The 17,124-nt window shown below is 38.8% G+C and overlaps 1 protein-coding gene across 1 annotated transcript in view; it reads left to right on the top strand.

Moving 5' to 3' along the window:
* LOC139698580 (uncharacterized) overlaps positions 1-17,124 on the top strand; it is a 346,726-nt gene that overhangs the window by 151,947 nt on the left and 177,655 nt on the right. The window contains exon 5 of the mRNA XM_071597423.1: positions 13,840-14,093. Within this exon, the coding sequence (XP_071453524.1) occupies positions 13,840-14,093 (254 nt within the window). The remainder of the gene's footprint in view (positions 1-13,839; positions 14,094-17,124) is intronic.

Raw genomic sequence — 17,124 nt, forward strand, 5'->3', positions numbered from 1 at the left:
TGGCGCGCCGAAAATGGAAATTACCAGGGAGGCTGATTGTTTTCTCTCTCTCCCAACGTTCTCGCTAATGAGCTTAGAGGGAGGGAGATTCCTTCAAGGAGATGGGCGCTGATCTCCTCGTTTTTCCTGAGGCAAATGCGAATATCCGTGGGGCCCCGTTACATGAAATCCTCTGCGAGGGTATGAGATTCCAAAAACAATTGCCTAAGATAAGTATTCCGATCTTGTTTTCTAAAGCCCTTAACGGATATCAACAAGCCATGATGACAAGATGGGTGCTCAAGTACTCGCCGGAAGTCTCATCAGCAAAACAAACTCGATGCCTCGTACACCTGTAAATCCACGAAAGACTTAAAGCGATCTCGTTTGCCGTGGAAATAAATTTTCCTGGGTGTTATTATTTATGCGTTATAATATCTAACCTAGGATACATTTTACATTAGCCAAAATACAGATTTCAAAGTTTACTTTTTCAAAAGCTAGAATATCAGAATAAGTTAAATGTGAAACTTCCAGCAGTAATAAAATTCAATTGAAATAACAAACCCTTTTAAATAAATTTTAATATTAATTATTATAGTTATAATATAATGACGATCCTATTTTGTTTTCATTGTTGAGTGATTACTAAGGTATTATTTTTGCCAAGGCAGCCAACAGTGTATTCCTAATCTTTAATTATGTGCACGTGTAAATTGACCACAGAGTTTCATGCGATTAGAAATGTGTGACGAATTTAGCAATTAATTCCAAAAATTTCAGACACGGGATTTCTAATATTGGAAACTATGTATTACTAATATTAATCCCTGAATCAGAGTTAAACTGGGCCAAACTTATTCATTCTGTGTTAATAAGAGAAAATTTTAATTAAAGCTCTATAAATAGCAGTAAATTTAGCCTTCTTTGAATATCCAAAAGAGAGCCTCATTCACCAACGAAGTAGTTTATCACAGTTTTGGCTAGCCTTAAAATACGAATCTCAGGATTGTAGATCTTGTTCTGGAGATGGTATCAAAATATCTTAAGTAGACGGAATTAATGTATAGGATTAACCGTGCGTTTTTGTCAATCCAATATGTAACACGGAATTTGCTTTCCGGTTACTTACGTATTTGCAGAAAAACCCACCGGCTGATTGGCAGGAATGAAAATCTACGTGATTTGATATGAATGCCTAACATATTTGAAATGGATTCTACAATAAAGTAAGTATGTAAAGTAAGTAAGAGTATCTATGCTAGGTTTTCATTAGGTGTTGCTATTAGCGCCGGCAGTCACCAATTAAGCTCGAACCAAGCACTATCATGCTGCCTATTAAGATCAAATGAAATAAAATGCTATATCACGACAAAAGTATTGGCCTCTGTACCTCCGATAAAAAACTAGGTACGCCAGATTAAATTACTTTTGCAATCATTGCAAATTTTATCCATTTTTGGCTATGAATTTTGCACTTACATTTTGAACCTTGTTTAATATAAATCATTGCATTTACGAATATTTTATCAGCTCTTTTCACAAAAGATATAATTACTCTCTCATTAAACACAGTTTTTTTACGTTTTCCTGATCGCAGACAGAAAAACTCGCCTGAAGCACTTAAAGGGTTCCCCGTACTCACTCCTGAGTACGTAGGTTGTCCGGTGAGTTTTTATTTTTTGTTTAACAACCCCGAAACTGAAAAATATTCCATTCAATTACCACGCCCCAGGTTATTCATCTCCCCCTCGGGATTCCGAAGACCTTTGGATGTGGGGGGACACCCTCTTTCTCACTCTCTCCACCCCTGCCGCCCCTTTACCGTTCTCAAAGAGTGTGCCGCGAGGAAAGGCCTGTCATACATTCAAGCGCCGCGGCACACGCCATTTAAGCAAACAGCAATTACCGCAGAGTGTCAGTGAGCTGAAAAGAGGCCGGCAAAGGCCCTCCTACCATTTCGGGGACAAACACGGCCGCACACACACGATTCGCTGTCAAAATCACGCACTATCCTGCAGCGCCATCGCCTACCGGCGCGTCATCTCCTTGTTTACGCCTAAGCTTCACCGAGGCTCGTGGGTTTCTTGACAGAGAATTGCCGCAAGGATGCCCCGTAGAACTGGATTCGGTTTTAATCTCACCCTCCGCCCCTCCCCTTCGTAACTCCCAATCCTTCCCGCTTTCTATGTACCCACAGCCCTAGATACCTCCTTCCGCAGCTTGCACATTGCATCGTATATCTGCGAGTTCCATATGCTTTGGTCCCATTCACCGGATCGCTTGCGCAGGAACGCATAGGTGAAATTATTTTTGTACGTAATTTCAAGGGATGATGGTCACTAGGTGGATGCAAACTTATCGATGAATTAAAATAAATTAAACGCTTTTCAACCCAAAAAATCATACGTATCGTGATCTAATGAATTACAAAATTATGTCACAGAGGATGATGTGTCATCTACATCTACATGATACCCCGCAAGCCGCCGCCAGTGCGTGTGGCGGGGGTTGTTAGGTCACCACCAAAGTGGTGTCCTACCAATGTCATTAATGGCTGTTACATTACTTGGATATCATGAAGCTTGAAAAAGTTCTTTTTGATAGGCTTCACCCTTCTGAAAGCCTAACATAGTCATAAACATTAAATTTACTCCATAATGTTACGGTATCAAATTTAACCTTTTTACTGACCCGGGCAGAGGTCCGTATGAGCATAAAGCAGTATATTTTTTCAACAGTGGGTACACTGCTGGTGACCTATAGGGCACTGAAAGTTAAAGGAGCTGCTGAAAGTTAAAGTTTAGTTATAAAGAACTTAACATATATTAAAAGTATAGTGCACAAACGTCATAGTTTCCAGCATATACTGAGTTTTCTGTAAGCTGCAGTATATAAAACGTTTAAATTGGATATGTATCTTTTCCATAATTACAAAAAATATTTGCGATAATGTTTTATAATCTTAAGTTAAAGTATTATATAATTACACAGTTGTTTTCTTAATTTCGCTTAACCATTTTTGTCATTGCCATAACATATCTCCCTAATACAAAAAATGATGGAGCAATTTTATTTCAATAACTTCCTTTTTGGCTAATTTAAGCGAGCATCTCATTTTGTAAAATCCACTATCGATTTCTAAAGCCAATGTAAATTAATAGTACAGGTTGAATGCCAGTTAAGATGTCCTCAGCTATCCTTCATCTTACCTAATGACTAATATTACTACCCTGTTTATTCTTTTACGTTTTTCCTATTAATAAAAGCCTTATTAAACATGGTGTACTTGGTAGAGGCCCTACGTAGAGTCTAATGGAACGTCTAACCTGTTCTTAATTTTATCCATTTCTTGTCATTTATATGGTGTGCCCCATTTGATTTGTGTTTTTTCTTGTCAACTTGCATTAGTCGTGAGACAAAATGAAAAAAGAGCATGGCCCATATCATTACCACTCGACGCAGACTCGAAGCTAATTCGCCTAAACCTCTGGTCGACGAGGGTTGAGCCCAATAGGCCACGCCGCGCCACCGGAATGAAACCCACCCGAGGACCTTTTACAAGTCTTCTTGAAGTACTAGATACATATGCGTCACGTCGATGACAAGTTTGTTGCATTTGGAGGGGCAATATGCTCTCGAAGGGACCGCGTATCAATCATGAAGGAAAGCGTCTGGCCGGGAGCAAGTTTAAAATGTTCCCCGGCCCGCTATGTGTTTGAGTTCCCGCTGCGATTTGCACGCTGACACCGAGCCAACCAACCAACGGGGCCGCGCGTCGCGCCCCTCCCCCTAAACTCCGTCGTTACAACGCTCACTTGTTTACGCCAGCCATCAGGGTCGTTTCGCTCGCCCTCCACCGGGCAGCAGCACCTGTTCGGCGCCCATTTCGCACATTTCACTCCGATTTGGACTTAAAAGAGAGAGAAAAGTGGAGAGGGAGGGCGTGGTTTGTTCTCTGAGAAGGAGAGGGTTTTTTGATGGCGGCGATAAATGTCAAGCCGCTTTGCCGTCCTAAAGGAATCCCGCGAAGGGTGCTTCCTCACTCAGTGTAGCGGTGTAATTTCGGCATTTCTCCCATCCCGTTCCCCATCGCCAGTCTTTTGTCTATTTCGTCGTCAAAGCTGTTGTTTTCTTCGCTCGTGGGGAGGAATGTCACCCCATTTGTTTCCCACAAAATCTTAACCAGGTCTAATTTAGCGGAAATTGGGGAGCGTTCTTTCACCACCCCTTTAGATTCATGGTGGAGGCAAACAGTCACTCAACTTTAGGTCGGTTCAATAAACCCGGTTCACACATTTTAACGGCAGTATATTGAGAGGTGAGGATTTCTTGCGTGTCCAAACGACCGGGTCGTGTCAGCTTAAATTGGTCCTTTTCAATAAATCTTCATGACACAGGACCTTTAAATATCTTCAGAAAGCCTAGATTTTAAATTGTGTTAAAATTCACCATTTCAACTAGACTAATTTAAATTTACATCCAAAATATATTCTGTAAGCTACGGAAAAGGTGAGTTTTTGCCAAATGTAACAGTTTTCGGTTTTATTGAATATATTTTATTCCTACACTGATTGACCGTGAAATAAATATTAAAGGTAACGACGCCTAAATATTCAACTTGGCATGACGTTTATTTGTATGCTCTTTAAACCTTCTGGTGACCTATTCATATGAATTTCTATAGTTTAAAAATGATTACAGAGCTTTCCAACTGATGCCAAAAATTGGCAAGCTCTTACTGATCCGTCGAAAGTAGAAACCTGGTACAGTTCAAATGTTGATTTTTCTTGTTCCAACGTTTAGTCACCTCCTGATCCTCATTTAAAACTCCTCATCTATTTTACTTAAGAAATATTACCGTTTCCATGCAGTCATCTGCACTCAACTAAGTATTTAAAGTCGATATATTTGAAGTTAACAAGACGTGAAGGAGTAATCGCCCTTCCAGCAAGCAACTCAATGTGCCCTGTTAAAGGCCCTAATGCCTCATAATTTTTCTGGATCGTTTTCATAAATTAATTTTCTACACGAAATAAATGCGTCCCCTATGTTTTCGCATGAAAATTAATTAGATCTTGTGACTTGGCTAGTAATCAAGTGGCAAATAGCCCTGTTATAGGGCGACATTGTCCTCCCAAAATTGATTCAGATAATTTTTCAGGCTACATGAAAGTAGTACAGATAAGGCGTGTTTATTTATGCCATTTGTTGGAAAAGCTGCGTATTTTTTTGTTTGACGTATGAAATTGAATGAACTTTAATAATTTCCTACTAAGTTTGGCAAACTCAATTATCTATAAAACGTGCGAAGATGATGTCATTGAATCAATGCTTTATCAACCGATCTTGATGGGAAAATATAATTCCCATTGGCCGAGTCAAAGGTGCGTACTGAATAAAGTGCTTCAAATCCCAGAGAGAAACACTTCTCAACGCTCGTAGAATCATTAAAATTACGCTTAACTCTCAGGTCCTCCACTTGACATTTGCCGGGAAATCACCAAATGGAATATTTTCTAAACCAACTAGGTATTCAAAATAATCTGCATAATTATTCATTCGAAGCCAATTTATGGTAGCAAATTATGCATGAAGAAAAACCATCACATTAAAAATTTGTGGATAAGTGAATAAACAAAAACATTTTTAATTTCATTCAGCGTTTTGGATCTCGAAAAATAGGCCGTTGATGGTCAACTCAATCGTATGAATAACAATTAACCCCTTTCAGCACTCATCATTTTCTGTGCCTGAAAGAAGTACTGGACTCTTAGAGAAATTAAAAGGGTACATTTGTGTTCAGGAAGGAAATACTGATTTTTTAATTTCATTTATGATTTTAAAATGGTTGCTTAGGGTGAGAAGCAATAGTTTTATATCCCTTCCAAAATAATTTTCCTACAACTTAAATACCTGTTTCTTGAATCCATTTCTTACGATTAATGGATAAATGGAAATCACACTTGTCATCTATAGGTAAGTTAATGTCAAACTTTTCCTTTCCTTATGCCCACTTCTAAATATACTTGAAATATAATAAATTGTTATAGTGTTTAAGAAATTTATAACTGTCTTTAGTAATGATTTAATTTACATTATAAATGCAGTCATACATAATTCGTAAAAAGTCTAATTGTATCAAGCAGTGTTTAAATTTCATTTTTTTGCAATTAATTTTGAAACTCTGAGCGCACTCAATTCGCTTGATGGCATGCACATGCATTTCAAGAAAATACGGAAGATATAGGACGGAATAATCTGCTCTTTGATCAAGAAGATCAAAACGTAATTACCTTTTTTCCGTTATCCACAACGAAATACACGAAAGGAAAAAACTCACGAAAGATTTTCCTTTGTAGTGGAAGCTAATCTCATAGCATAGCAATGAATGGTTTTGCCGAGTGACGGTAGGGGCGATTTTGATCACGAAGCTCAACTTTGTATTTGCATGTTAGGTTTAATCAGATTTTAGCAGTCTAGAAGGTAGAGCATGGGACAACTGATCGGAGGGCCCGGGTTCGATTCCCACGAATTTCTCCGTGCAAATTAAACAGTTTCTTTTAAGTTATGGGTATTTCAGGGACCAGATCTTCCTTAAAAGCAATAGGCAGCACAAGGAAAACATGGCAAGTGACCTAAAGAAAATAAATTCAGAGGTGTGTGCCGCCCTTAGCAATAAACCCACCGCCGTGTGCTGCTGGGCTTATTGCTAGGAGAGCTATACCCTCACCTATCAAGTCATCTTCGGGTTGATAAATTGAAATAAAAATAGGCATATACATAGATATATATATATATATATACATATATATCTCAACCTAAATATATGCATGTAAAAATATTATTCCGCCCCTCTTACAGAAGAGCAGCTCGGTATTTGATTTTTGATCCTCGTTTCCGCGCGCAGCGGTGGAAGTATAGCCACTTTGTCCGTAACCCCCGCCCCCCTTTGACCTGCCATCTCCCTTCACGAATCCCAGCTGGACCGTGAAGTACTCGCCCTTTCCCCTCGTTCCCCCTTCTGCTCTTTGGCCAATCATCCGTAAGGACCCAGCATATCAGTCACGCGCCAGTTAGCGCGACGGTACCGAAATGAAACATGAAACGCCCCCATTGCATTGCTTCTACAGGCAGGTTATCTCAGGTTTTTCTTTACATACTGAATTTACTATATGCTGAAGATATATATTAATTAATTAATGTATTTATTTGAATACTTTTTTCTGTCTACGCGTGTTTATGTACGTATATATACGCATATAAATAATAGCCACAAAAAAAGAAAATAAACTCACACGTTTTAGAATTTTCGGTGGTCAAACCACATTTCTCAAGAAGAGAATGAAGGAACTCATGTACAGACATATATATATATATATATATATATATATATATATATATATATATATATATGTATATATAAATGTATGTATATATATCTACATGGGTCGTGAACTACTGATCAGAGTTCGATTACCGGGCAAGCCTCTCTGGGCACCTGCTGCTCACCAAAGCTATGTGATTTTTCGGGCGCCAGATTTTCCTGGGAAACCATTACCGGCACTGGGAAAGGAACTGGCCCCCATACCTTGATGTATGAATTTCACACGCCGTCGGGCTTAGTACTGACCGAACTCTACCATAACCTACCAAAATGACCTTCGGGTAGATTACAGTGTTTTTGGTTATATATTTACATATATAATTTGGTTTTATACACACACATACACACACACACACACACACACACACACATATATATATATATATATATATATATATATATATATATATATATATATATATATATATATATCTTTATTTATAGATATATATATATATATCTTTATTTATATATATATATATATATATATATATCTTTATTTATATACATGTGTGTGGGTGAATATGAGACACAGATGCTAAACCCCTCCCGTGGAGTGGCGCTTAGGACGAGAGAAATTGGTGAGTTTGTGATGGAGCGAGAATTTCTGTGATGGAGTAGAGTGAGAGATTTTCACGCCCCGAAGCAATCACTTGTTCCGTCCCATTGTTCCCGGCGAGCCCGACGGAGGCGCCACTCTGCTGGGGAACGGCGTTTTTACTTTTCCTTTCCAAGAGCGGCCCGTCCCCTTCTACTCCACCTGCCACTCCGGCTCAGACTCCACCCCCAAGCATCTCCCTTGAACCCCCCGTGCCGATTCCCGTTATAACCCCACTCCCCTCTACTCAGGACCCCCTCAACCCCCCTTACGCCTCTGCAGCCGCAGGTCGCTCCATGTCGCTCCCTTCCACCATCACTTTCCACCAGATTCCTTTAAGGCTCAGGAAAAAGGAAATAATGGAGTAGACCTATTCTTTTTTTTCCTGTTCCACCTATTTTCTTTTCTCTCGCCCGGAGGTTATTTTTGCGAGTGGAAAATGTGAGATCTCCATGCGTCTTCATTAGCTCTTGATTGTCTCTGCCCCGCGATCGCCCTCATCCAATGTCCTCTTCCAAGACTCTCCGCTTCCTTTTCTCCACCCCTCACTTACCTCTCCTTTCTGCGAGTCTATTTATTGTACTTCTTTACCCCCGCCCCCCGGTGTCTTTGTTCGTCTCCCCTCCCCCACACAAAAAGCAAACCAGACTCCTTCACCACCCCATAATTACCCACGTTTCCGAGTATCTGAGTGATAACCTGCGAGCTAAATAAAAACTGACGACCCCGTCGTTGCTCGTCCCGCGACGCTTGACGGAAGTGATTGGTCACCGCAACGAGGAGTCGCCGAACGATTCACCACTCGTGACTGCCCATATATATAAATCCCATTTTCTAGGTGTTTCATCGTCTACGCAAATTCTCTACGCTCTTACGAGTGTTTTTTTATCTTGAAATTTGATTAAGTTACTGAAATCTAATAGTAAAACTTACTCATTAGTCTACAGGTACTTTGAAAACCTTTATAAATGAAACAATTAGTTGGAATCTCGACGCTTTTCCCTCGCTGAGTAATTGAGGAACTCGTCAAAACATATGAAGGTAAAGTAATTTATTTATATTGGACCTTTCTACCTAGTCTAATGTTAATAAAACGCAACAATGGTAACATGCCTTATCAACATTTTAATTACTGACCATTTCACTCCTTTATATATGTCGCAGGAATTTTCTCATGCTTACTCAATACGGTCTCTAGGATTAACAGAGAATGACTTTCCTTAAACTGTAAATTTTAATAGAGTTTACATAGTACTGGAAACATGCGCATTAAATAGCTTATGGGGGCCCTTATATTCCCACTAATCAACGTAGATTACCGCAATCATCATTTCCCAAGAATATTTATACCCGAAAAATAATGCGTGCAGCCAAAGTGCCCGGAAGAGTCACCCGGGGTCGAACTCAGGGATTCTGGTAATTAGGCTTTAACTCTACCAACAAGGCTGATACACCTCACTATTTCTTTATGATTCTTTTATTCCACCCATTGGAATATTTTAAATATAAATAAAATCGAACGTCTTAAGCCAAGCAAGCATATTCAAGCAACATCTCTGAGATTTTTGAATCCGTTATATCCTAGAGTGCAAGTAAGTTCTGAAATTGACAAGGTGATAAATACAGGGTTCGTCCGGAAAATAAGTGTACTGAGCTCAGGAAAAAAAATTTATTACACTTTTACATATCTTAAGCTAATATTCCTCAAAATAGGACCCTCGATACACTTGTTCCAGCGGCGTTCCCATTCCTGGAACGCTCCCGCGAAGGCATCATCGGGAACCTCTCGAAGACACGTCGTCACGGCCTCTTTGACGGCGTCCAAAGTCCCGTATCGCGTTCCTTTCAAACTCCTCTTTATCTTCGGGAACAGAAAGAAGTCCGGTGGTGCCAAGTCCGGGCTGTAGGGCGGGTGCGGCAGCGTTGCCACGCCGTGCTTGGCCAAGAAGTCCGACACGACAAGCGCGGTGTGAGACGGCGCATTGTCGTGATGCAGCCGCCAGATATTTTTGATCGCTGGCCGGACGTGCACTATTGTTTTTGGCACATTACACTGCTCTGCTATCATCCGAACACTAAGACAACGATCAGAGTTCAGTACATCGCGAACTTTTCGCACATTTTCGTCGGTGAGTGTCGTTGATGGGCGTCCAGGCCGTGGTTCGTCGTCGACCTCTTCTCTTCCCTCCACGAACATCTTGTGCCACCGAAAGATCATGTTTCTGGACATGGCTGACTCCCCGTAAGCCTGGTCATAATCATACCGACAGTTTCGGTAGACGATTTCCCAAGCTTTACCGCAAATTTGATGGAATAACGCTGCTCCAAAAACTTCGGCATCGCGTTCCGTGACGTGAGTCGAGCGTGGAGGTTCGCGTTAACAGAGCTCCTCACTACACCACAGCTCAGAGCCGACTGCGTTTTTCAGCGTCGCTTGCCAACATACCCCCCTCCAATCGCAGCCCGTCAAAGTGGTGCTGGGCGCGCCTGGAGCGGTGGGAAAAAATCAGTACACTTATTTTCCGGACGAACCCTGTATGTCATGCATGTGAGACAACTAAAAATTTTTATTTATGTTAAAGTAGGATTTCACACGAAAGGGAAACAAATTTAATTGGGAAGATTCAGCCTAAAGCATTTTAATTGTTACTTTCAGTATCAAAACACAAAGAAGCGACCCATAAAAAATAGTTCAGCCACATTTGAAAACTTGTACCCATCGTGGTCAAGTGCACCATCTTTAATATAGAATAGACAAGCTTGAGGAGTTTGAAAAGGATTGGTGGAGTTTGAATGTGTATGTATTGAAAGTATATACGTTCTTAGTGTTAAGTTGACGATATTTCGCTTGAAATCACAGATTGTACTAAAGAAGGATATTTTAGTGAAATATCAAGATTTTATCGACAATTTTCTTTAACTTTCCGATAAATTCATATTTCATATTTTATTGCATCGCGGTCTTTCAAGCTACCTTGCTCGTGTCTTGCAAGACAAAGTGCGGATATAGGTATGCGCGTGCCCGATATCTCTTTATTCCTTACGGTTCCCAATTTCTCGATTTCCCCCACCCTCGTATTTCTCTACCCAACGTGGTTTCCCATCCCACTCTGAGCTCCTCGTGATCCTATGCCCCTGACCCATGTTTGCCCACCCTTTTGCCTTAGCGAACAGATGAAGGTGTACAGCGCGGTTATTTTTAAGGGGTTTTATGCCTCCATCCCCATCCCGTTTTTTTACCCCTCCCCTATTTTCTTTTCCCCCAGGTCCCCGTTACCTTTTATCGCATCCGGATATATATGGCTACCTTGCTACCCTTCCTAGCCACCCGAATTATATTGCCTTTAGTCTTTAAGCTAGCGAGCGCCCTTTTTCAGGATTTTCTTAAGAGCGGCTCCGATGTATTTATCGTTCACCGGGGGCCAAGGGAGAAAGGCTCCCTTTTCGGACTTAAAAGCTTAGTACAGGAGAGGGGGAAGCAGCTTCCCCCCCCCCCTGCCTCTTGATCTATGTCTGTGCGTCGGTCTTCCCGGCCCTAATTCATGTTTAGCGTTCTTTGACGGCTCAGATGTTTAGGATCTCGGCTGGAGTCGTTTGTAGTATCTAAGGACACGGGTTCGACGTAATTCCCTGAGTTAACAGACCACGTCAAGTTTCAAAAAAGGACAAAACCATCGGGTCTCCTATAGTTTATTAGTTCAATTTGTATTCATTTTAAGTTGATAATGAATTTAAAAGGAGTTGTTTTTATACAAATCTTGACTGACGCGGGCAGTCTTTAACAGTCGTAGCCGTATTTATAAAATAAAGTACCAAGAGAATCGGTCATTTTTACACTATTATTAGGTGTTATTTATCCGTTTCAAGTCGTATTATTTTATGTAACTCAATTTACGAGACAAAATGAATGGAAACCATTCGTAAAAAATAATTCATGGATAAAGGTACTGTAATTAAGAGATATAATATCAAAATATTGGGTTGATTCTAATTAAAATCAAAAGCGTAAAAAAATGAGAAGACAGTGAGAAAATGTACATAATTCGTCCAGTCTCATTTTCAAGATTTTCTAAATTTTTTATGAAACACCATTTCCTAAATAATCGGTCGGTGACTTCAACGTTAAAACTTACTGCTAATCAAATTTGCCATTTATATACAAGGTCTATCCCAAATGTTTTTGGACTAAGTCGATTAAAAAAATGTAATGCCAGAATAGAACATTCATTTAAAAGTCTTAGAAGTAGCATTCTTGTGCGTCTACACACCACTACGAGCGGATTTTCCACGCCTCTTACGCCTTCTGGAAGGTGGCTTGGAAGAGGAGTTTCAACATTTGTGTTTTATTCGCTTATAACAAATCTCAAAGCAAATAAATATACGTAATAATCTGAAATTCTAGTTATACTATATAGTATATCGTGCATTTCAAACGCAGATAAGAGACGCATAAAATCCAGAATATAAAACCTTCTAAGATTCGTTCTTCGTGTTTACTTAAGTTGCTTAATGCATGCGTAAGTATTGACAAGAAAATTCTCTCCAATTATTTACACTTTGAACTTTCAGAAGCCGTGGGTTTTTATGTATCAGCCTTAATTTGCGGTAAACACTTTTTTTTCTTCCGAAAATGATGCAGATATTGAACGATTTCGGAATCCGCAGCTTTGGATATTTTTAGAGAGTAGCTTTCAAGAAGCCATTTTAAGTGAATTTTCAGCTTGTCAAATAACATCTTCCAGAAGAACGAGGTATGTTACTGAACAGAAAACAGAATGGAACTACTTAAACGAGCAAGTTATTTTTCAAAATTGAAGGCAAATACGATTTAAAGAACAACATGTTTTTTATTTAACTTATTCCGGAGGTTTTTAACAGGTTTTGAAATTCGTAGGAAGAAGTAATGTCAATTTGGATACTACTGCTTCAAAGAGTTTTTACCTTTACTCTGGAATAGATAGAGCGGTTTCATGTACCGTTAAGTATGTCTGATGCATATGACGTCGCCCTGGCAGTAATATATAAAAAAGGAAATATTTCTAAATGGCTTTGGTGACCAGTGAACTTGCCAATAGACTGCAAATCAATTCCCAGATTTTTTGACGCAGCTTTACGAGTATGCATGAGTATCAAATGAAGGCGTAACATTGAGCAAGAATTTAAATACTATATTGATTTAATCTTCCTGCTACACCGGAAAAGGACTCCTACTTTATGACCACATTGCCTTAGGCAATGTATTTCGTATAATTACCAGTGCCTTCCAGTTTTAAACCCAAAAGTCGCTTTGGAAAACTAGCTGCCCCTTGGGAGTCTGATTCATCGGGTATTACATATTCATGAAATAAGCAGCCAGTGTAGGAATCTTCTATTTTCCTCGATCTCGTTATCACGGTGAGTGAATTTCACAGAATATAGTCTTTAGTTTGAACTGATTCTCATCATCATCTCTCGAATCATTCTTCAGAATAATTTTGGTAGTACTCCTGTATATTGCAGAATGCAATCGTTCCACACGGTATTTCAACTGTGCATGATACTTCTTTAAAAACGAGGGTTATCAACATCGTTTTAACGTCAATCTAATCAAAATAACTTTTAGCACATTCATAGACTTTGACCAGATTTCCTCGCCATTTAGTGTGCTCCGTACACTAGTTTAACAATTCTAAACTTAATTAATTATACTTAATCATATTAGATATTAATCTACTTTACTATCAATAATTCATACTTCCAATTACCTCAATCATTATGATGACTCGATTGATTATTTCGATCGAGTGCATTTTGCTTGAATTAGTTTTTTTTTTAAGTGGAATTCTTTCTTGTCTGAAAGACTCACTATCTTCCTCGTCTCTATCCCCTGATGCAGTTGGCAGCTCGGAGGAGATCAAGAGCGTGGCCCGGGGACTGGCGGCGGTGGCCAAAGCAGCGGGGGCCGCCGCCGGCGGGACGTCCGCACCCGGTGTGGCCTCATCCTCTTCGTCCTCCTCCTCCTCGTCCTCCTCATCGTCGTCCTCCTCGTCGTCGTCCTCCTCGTCAGCCGCCGACTCGGGGAGGTTGACCGTCAAGAGGCCGCGGCCCAAGGCCCTGTCACCCAACAGACAGGGGCCTCAGCAGTGCCAGGTAGGCTAACCCACTCCAGCGTGGCGAACGCTCGCTGGCCAACATCCACTAGGAGGGTGTATTTCGTACTCATTCTCGTCTAAATGAATACTTTGTTTACTCTCTTCCACACATCGGTTTTAGATTTTCACAGTGATGAATGTTGGAATAGTAAATCAATAATAATGCTTTATTGGAAAGATATGTCTTTGCAATGGATGAAAAGTCACTAAACCACTATCAATAGAATGGAAATCCGATATAGAATCCCTAATATCTTGATCGCAGTTTCTTCTTCTAAATATCCATTTTACGTTTACATAGTTAGTACACATCGTTACAATCGTCTTGCCCGAGTCTTTTATAATACGATGTATTTTGGATGAACGTAAGCATAATGCTTTCCTAATCCTACCAATTTTTAATTATTAAAGCATTACTTGATTACCGTTACATATATTTCCTGTATCCATATGGTCCTCATTTAATTGCATCCTTGTATAGGGAAAGAGCATCTTATTTCCTACAGAATTATGTTCTTGGATTTCATATGATATCAAAGCTAACTATATTTATTTGCATTTTTACTCAAAATTCTTTTGTTATGCCTATGGATAGCATTGATATGAATTTTGTTAATATCCCTGAATACTGAGCCTGATATTTCAAACACATGGAGTAGGTTTTCAATGATAAGAAACTAATACTTGGGTATGTTCCCTGTGAATTATCTTTACTGCTTGCCTATTTTTTATAACCTTTTGTGGCTGGATTGTGGTACTTGACGAAGCTTGATATTCATCAGGTGTTTCAATGGTTTACTGTGGCGCACTAATATATCTTTGATAAACTAGAAAAAACTGTTTTACGATTTTGGTGTTATTTACATTGTCGGTAATGTAATCTTTTACCGTTAGGAATTTGTAAAGCTATTTCATTGTTAAAAATATGGAATTTTGCGTAACCTCTCTCGTATGGAATTTTGTATTTCAACTTTTAACTGCTATTTGATTTTTAATCCTAAAAAATATTGTTTGATTTTCAAATAAGTATTAATGGTAATGACCATATTTGTCACATTATGCCCTCTTTCTATTACTGCCTGAGGTCTTTAATTATATATTTAAATTTCATATATGTATGCTCCCCTATTGAATACCCTTACATAATTAATTTATAATAATGACTACCCTACTTCTCATTGTGGATTATAATAATTCATTTTTTTAATTTTGGATAATCTATTTAGTAATTCCCCTAGTGTGCGTTTTATCACCCTTAAAAAAATAATTGTTATTTATAGAAATACCTCTGGTAAATTACTATTTAGAAACGCCTGCGTAGAGGCAATAAACAGTGAATATGTTAAGAAGATATGTAACTTTTTTATGGTTACCTCCTCGCTTGCCAAACAGGACTTGAGCCAGCTAACAAGGACTTGGGTGACCCTCGGTTACGTACCTCTTCTTTCAAACGTAGGTTTACTGACCTTTACCTATAATAACCAATTATTTCAGTTATCTTAGCCCTAAAAGTAACGTAAAATGTATTTCTGAACCCATTTCTATACATCTCCATCTACCAGCCACCGCAAGAGCGTGTGGCAGGGGTTAATAGGTCACCAGGTATATTTTCTATTTTCAATGGCATATGACTTCTCAATTTTACAATTTATTACATAAATTGTAAAATTGAGAAGTTATGTGCCATAAGTATGCACACTTATGAAAAGATAGCCATAAATCAATATTTTATAAGTGCCATCTGACTAAATTCCACTTCTAGGAAGTTTGTATCGCCTCTGTTACATATTAGTTATTTTATTAGTTTAAAATAATGCATATCTTTCCGGCATATGTTACTATATTTACGAGGGAAATACAATCAAGTTAATGTAGCCCAAGTCAAATGTTTAATTTCCACTATAGATTTGTCGTAATGTTTCTGCGTCATCATTTGAATTTAACAGTTCTCCCTGTGGAGCATATATTTCTTGTTTTAAAAGTTGTCAAATATTAATGCACATATTGAGCAGAGATCGCATAATTCATATTTTGTCTACATAGGACTAAGTGCATCGAACAATAATTGGAAAACCAATTTTCGGAGGACTATTAATTTTCATAGGCAGTATGCATTACTTTGGAAATGCGCTAGTTTCCATCACTAGAAATGACCTCCTCTAGTACTGGCGCTCAGAGTACAAAGAATGAACACTCAATTCGTTGAAAGTTATGATGGTAGAGTGACATCGACTGTTAATTTCTCAATGGTACTTTGAATTTTGTCCACGCTACCGTAAGAAGAACTTTCATTAGTCATTAATTAAATCGCTCAAAAGGGTGAATTCTCATGAACACGGGGCATGGAGAGGAAAACTGATGGACAGCGGAAACCTATGACTTGGTGCGTCCTCTGATAGCCAAGTTGATGTTTTTCCTCCATTTTTTTTAGCCTCCATTTTTTTGGTAAGGACTTACCTAGAGAATTGTTTTCATTCAGGATATATGTTTCCAAATTGTGAGTAGCATTAACATTTATTCCTCAGTTACAAATTTCGCGTAATATTTTCCTGTATTACAAGCATTAGTGAATGAGCTCTTAAGAGAACATGAATTTTCTATTGCCTTTTCCTGGGTCAAGGATTTTATCTTCAGTTTTAATTTTGTCACATATATACTAGTGCTATTTATTACTATTCATTTTTTACGTACACATATGTGTACATAAAAGAGTCCACATTGGAGTATTGAATGTCGTAAGAAAAAGGTGAATTTAGTGAAGCCGAATAGAAAAAGGAAGAGTGAATCCTTTCTAAGCGACATAATTTATAAGTAATGAAAATGTAAACACGTGTCGCATGAAGAATTTACGTAATACGTTGAACAAATCAGTGGTCAATTAAAGTCAGAAAATGCTTGTTTAACCGATTTCAGCGTAAATTTCCTTATTCGCACACAAACTCTATCAACCTAATGGATGCATCTTAGGGCTGCTAGCTGTTCTTCCAATTAAATTTTTTTTTAATTGTATATGTTTCACTTTACTACGA

Source organism: Hetaerina americana, unplaced genomic scaffold (genome assembly GCF_022747635.1).
Source record: "Hetaerina americana unplaced genomic scaffold, ioHetAmer1.1.p SCAF_9, whole genome shotgun sequence".
Lineage (NCBI taxonomy): Eukaryota > Metazoa > Arthropoda > Insecta > Odonata > Calopterygidae > Hetaerina > Hetaerina americana.